This window comes from Acyrthosiphon pisum, chromosome A1 (genome assembly GCF_005508785.2).
Source record: "Acyrthosiphon pisum isolate AL4f chromosome A1, pea_aphid_22Mar2018_4r6ur, whole genome shotgun sequence".
In the NCBI taxonomy this organism is placed as follows: domain Eukaryota; kingdom Metazoa; phylum Arthropoda; class Insecta; order Hemiptera; family Aphididae; genus Acyrthosiphon; species Acyrthosiphon pisum.
Window position 1 is genome coordinate 42,730,423 of NC_042494.1, and position 5,787 is coordinate 42,736,209.

At 31.7% G+C, this 5,787-nt stretch overlaps 1 protein-coding gene across 1 annotated transcript; it reads left to right on the top strand.

The window, feature by feature from the left end:
- Positions 1–1,555: 1,555 nt before the first annotated feature.
- On the top strand, positions 1,556–4,142 carry LOC107883937. Its single transcript, XM_016804972.2, has 2 exons — positions 1,556–3,408; positions 3,488–4,142. The coding sequence occupies exons 1-2, from the start codon at positions 3,241–3,243 to the stop codon at positions 3,623–3,625; spliced, it is 306 nt and encodes a 101-aa protein (XP_016660461.1). The 5' UTR covers positions 1,556–3,240; the 3' UTR covers positions 3,626–4,142.
- The last annotated feature ends 1,645 nt before the right edge of the window (positions 4,143–5,787 follow it).

Below are 5,787 nucleotides of genomic sequence, written 5' to 3' on the forward strand. Positions count from 1 at the left end.
TTCATTATTATAATTTTGAAAAAGTCATAGTAAATAATAATATATGAAAAAAAGCGGTTTGTTGTGTCATATTTAGAATAAGTACATCAATATTTATTAATTGTCCAACAATTTAATTTTGGGTAGGTACCCTTTGTGAACACTTTCTAGAATCTATCCAACATATCAAACATTATTTAGGTAATAATAAATAATTAGTTGTACACTATTTCAAGATCACAGCATATTGTAGGTATAATTTAGTATAAGATATTATAGAATATTAATGAATGTTATTTAATATTTAACAATAAAGAATATATCACATAGCGCTATCTATGAATTTGTTAATGAAATCATCAACAATTTAATCATACTGTTTTTTTCCAAACAATAAAGTAAGGTAAAATATATTATGAACTTACTATGAAGAATGTATAATAAGTTAATAAATTATTTAATTTATTATAAGTTACGTGATCATAATTTATAGTAATATAATTAATAGTTCCATTTGATTACAAAAAAGCTATAAGGTGTAAATTAAAGTAGGTATAGGTATTCCTAACCTTATAAAATAATAGGTAGCTAAGTAGGTAGTTTCTCTAATACCTCATAGCCAATAGGTATAACGTTTTATAACAATGAAACAATTTTAAAAAGCGGGCAAGAAGGTGGTCCTCTGCTGTACAGTAAGTATTAAAGTATATTAAATGTTCGTAATTTTGGATAATTTTGTACAAATTTAAACTTTAAATACTTAAAAATGAAATGTAAATATTTATTTTTGGTATTTTCTAAATGTGGTTAAAACAATTTATATTTTAACTTGTATTCAATTCACAAGTTATTTTACCCATAAACTAAAATGTTATCATACCTTAATCGAAAAAAAACAAAAAATTTTTTATTATCTATAAATAGCACAAAAAGCAAAATATTTTTTTAAAATTATGTCATGCACTAATGCTTATATAAGTATTTGGTAAAAAATCTCTCTATACGTTATTTATTTTTGAATTGCAGCAAAAATAATAACAATTTCTTTGAAAAAGAGTTTTGAGCCAAAATTCCTGTTTTCCCTAATTTTTTTGAAAAATATATATTTATATTATTATTCAGACAATTTTAAATTTAAAAAAATTATTTTTTTGATTATATAGCGATTACTATTTATTTACAGTTACAGTTGTAAAGTAAAGACCTAGTTAAATATTTGCTAATAAACTTATAATAGACAATTTTAAACAAGTGGAAATATAAACATTTTCGATCAATACTGTCATAACTCATAATTAACATTATAATTATATTCAGAACTTAAATGCACTAATTAATAATTATGAAGTTGAATTCACTATCATAATATGTTAGGGCATTGTATATTAAGTTATAGTATAAAATGCCCTAAAATTAAAAAATATCAAAAAATGCACAACATATCAGTATATTATCAATTCACAGTTTAAAAAAAAATAATAGAAATTTTTTTCAGAATAATATCATATATATATATCAGAATAATAAAATAAAATTGCCTATATTAAACCCCTTAAAAAATGAATATGAAACGGCGTCTTCTTGAAAATATATGATTTTATAGCAAATGACAATGTCCTATGGTTTTTTTTTTTTAATTGCTTTGACAGTAGGTTCCTGAAGTAAAATCTCCCCGGAATGGAACCTAATTAAATTTACTATACTCGTCATATTCGTTATAGTGAGTTGCGACCTGTTTGTACGGATCGAGGTACGTGAATTTGTAACTATTTCGATGATAAATTATTACATTGTCTTAAATTAATAATAATTATAATTATACCTCATATTTCTACGGTCGCTGACAGGGCCATGGGTGAGTTGCGGCCTGACATGTCACGTTGTGTCACGACATGTCGTGTTGGAGACCGGTGAATTGCGGCCCGGGAAATTTATTTATTTTGTGCCGGCAGTATCGGCAGTATATAGGATGACTTTTTAGCATCACTGCCCGCTAAAGATGATCGGGTTGTACAATTTACCGACTATGTTATCGAAAACTATATATCCCTAGATGCCATATTTCCCCCAAATAATTGGGCACAGTTTTCTGCTAGCTGTAACCGTACGACTAACGGCTGTGGAAGTTTTCATTCACACCTAAATTCATCGTTCTACTCTAGTAGAAATTCAATCAGAAACGGATATCAAATGTAGAAGCAATTTAAGTAGGTATATTTAATGATTCAAAAAATCCTATTTTCATTAAGGAAAAAGCGGGTGAGTATGCTCGGTGAAGCACCATGCCATTATCTAATAATATTGTGTGCATGCATGTAGATTTAAAATTAAATTCAATGTGAACCTATCAGTAGCGCAACTAGAAATATCCCTTGGGGGGGGGAGGGGCATTTGTGTTATCATATTAATAATAAAATGTAATATTAAATATGATATAAAATTACAAAATAAAGTCTAAATGACGCTTCGAATTTGATAGACACTAAGACACTGTATTACTTCTTCAGACTTGACGTTAATATCATAGTGGATATTGAGAGCAGCTAGTTCATTCAATCTCGATTCGGAAGTAGAGTTTCTTAAGTAAGTTTTAAACGTTAAAAAGTAAACACGTTTAGGGTAAAATATGTCTATAATCACAGTTAAAATGGTTGGTAGCACTATTTTGATTTTCGATTCTCGGGCATAGACATATATGATATAAATAAATAAATTATTAATATGTCTATGTTCTCGGGTCATTATAATTTTTCCATAGAGTAATATTACTCTCTGCATTTTTCGGACGACTGCTTATCCCTCGGTCCGTGGATATCACGGACTAAGTTAAAAGAAAATGACAATATGTGATAACTGATTAACGGTTTGTTAACAAAATTATTTAGTTAGTAAAGTTAACTAAATTTATTATATAATATATTATTATATTCCTAACTGAATTAAAAAGTGTTCCATTTTGAAATACTCAAGGAGGGGATCTGGACCGGGGATCCCCCCTCTCCTTGGTTGCGCCACTGGAACTTATTTTTAATTGTTCAAAAAAATAATAAATAATAATAATAATAATAACAATAATATGTTTAAAATCGTTTTCGTATACTGGCTCGAATCGGTAAACATGACAACGTATATTTTATTGTTTTATTGTCAAGCCTTAAAAAATTTTAACCAAATCGGTATCATTTGTTATTCTCACGTCCTCGCGGTGACTTCGCTCTCAAAATAATTTCTCTTTCGACGATACCTATAGTAAGCATCACAATGTACGCCACCGCTATGTCTTTCGCCGTCCGGTGCGTGGCCATTTTCATACTGTTGACCTTCCGCAAGGTGAGGGACATCCTCCGCCAGTGGTACGAGGATAAGCTCGCACTGGAAGTATCCACCCCACGTTTTGATCTGGATTTCCGCTGCCCATCGGAGGACACGGTAAGTCGAGCTCAAACGAATCGCACCTACGCCGACGTCACGATAATATTGTAATAATAATCTTTCTCATGTGTTTAAGGCGGACGACGTCGTGCAGCTCCCGAAGCAGACGCTCCGGGCGAATCCGGCGAGACGGCCGAGTCCACGCAAGTGGATTGTCCGTGGATTGCAGTGTCTCCACCACCACGGTTCTATGTGGGCCCGGCCATGTTCATGACCTGGCAGCCACCGACTCCGAGCGTGGAAACACTCGTGGCTGCGGACTTCGGTTTTCCGCCGCCACCTCCGCCGGAATATTACGTTGGGCCGACCTGGTTCGACGTTTACGGACCGCCACCGGAAGCGTGTTGCGTGGCCGCGTCGAAGTTCTCGTACGCACCCCCACCGATCCCCGCGATGATCCGGATCCGGAAATAAAAACGGGTCGTCGTCGCGATGCTTACGGTTGTAATCAGTTGTGAACGTATACCGCACACGTTAATTTTTCATATACCTAACTTTTGTACATTTTGTAATTCTTGTAAAATGTAATTTTTCAACCTCTGCGGGCGCCGTTGCGATACTCACGGCCGCCTGTAAATTTAAATTGTAAATTATCTAACCACGTGTTCATGTATATACACTTTTGTTCATTTTGTAAATAACGATTGTTGTATAATATATTCTTGTAATATAATTATTTTCTTAAAATTATAAAATTGTATAGCTTAATAATGTAAAAAGTAAAATATATATATCTGATATATAAAATACTCGTGTCGCACAGTGCAGTTAGTGGCCGCACTCCTTCGTAACGGCTCGACAAATTCTTATGAAATGTTGTGTGTATATTCGGTAAGTATGAGAATAAGTGGTAAAGTATTTTTCACCCTCCTAGCTACCGCATATCTGGGGAGGTGCTCGAACAGAAATTTCGAGATTCACGGTGGAAATTTTTGTTTATAAATGGTTACTATTGGTTGTTATAGGAGAAATAATTAGTATAGTAGGTAATTAGTATTTATTTATTATTGGTTGTCATGTGCTCTTCGGGCAGATCAGGTACAAGCATGCATCAAATCGAATTTTTGAACTTTGCCTACCAGGGTGGCTGAGTTGAACTTACCGCAGTGAGTTACACTTAAAAGAATTGCGAAAAATCATAATTTTTTTAAGAGATGTCTAGTTATATGTGTACAATCTAATATATTGAACCTACAGCACAAATTAACATATTTTGCCAATGTAAAAATGTAATTGAAGTTATTTCGAAAACGCGATAAATAAAATTATTTATTTTGTTTATTTGTGTAGGTTACTCACCAGAGTTTTCACCAAATTTTCAAATTTCAAAAAATATTTAAATTATGTTTAGAAATTAAATTGGACCTTATTATTATTATTATTAAGTACATTGTTTTATTCAAAAAGGATATTAAGTATATTGATTTTGCACATATTATGAGGTTTTGATAATGATATTTTATTCTGAAACATCAAACATCACATAAGAAGTTCACTGTTGACACATGGGAAATTAATAATTGTGAATATTATTTTTCTTTACACTAGAGAGATTTGATGTCTACATTTGATTTCTACTATACAAAATGTTAACTTACTAATATAACATTATGTACTGTAAAAATAATAATAAAACATTAAATAAGATATTAATAAATATAATTTTGATTTGCCATTTTTGGATTCTGACAACGTCATTGATTGTTTCACGGATGACTTTTTAGCATTACTGCCCGCTAAAGATGATCGGGTTGTACAATTTACCGATTATGTTTTCGAAAACTATATATCCCTGGATGCCATGTTTCCCCCAAATATTTGGGCACAGTTTTCTGCTAGCTGTAACCGTACGACTAACGACTGTGGAAGTTTTCATTCACACCCAAATTCATCGTTCTACTCTAGTCATCCTAACATCTATAATTTTATTGATGTGTTAGTAGAATTTCAAGCAGAAACGTATATCAAATGTAGAAGCAAAGAAATAAAAACGAAGACAATATGTGAAAAAGAAGCATTTATAAGACAACAGATGACAAAGCTTGCACAAAAAGAAATAGAGCAGTTTAATTTCGTTAAATTATTACGTTTTAAGTTTTTGCCCAACCAATAATCTAAAAAAATTCATTTTACCATAAATTTTGCCATTTTTACATAAATAATAATAAAAAATAAAAAAAAAAAATTTTTGGGAAACGACTCAGCCAACCTCCCGTGGACGGTGTCTTCTGGGTAACGCTGAATGTTAATTGTGAAAATGATGTAAATTGTAGTTCCGTGATAGCCACTATGACATATAAGCGCTAGTGTTTAGGTTTCCAGCCTGTTTAATTTAACTTTAATACTGAATATAGAGATTCATTTCGGTAGACACTT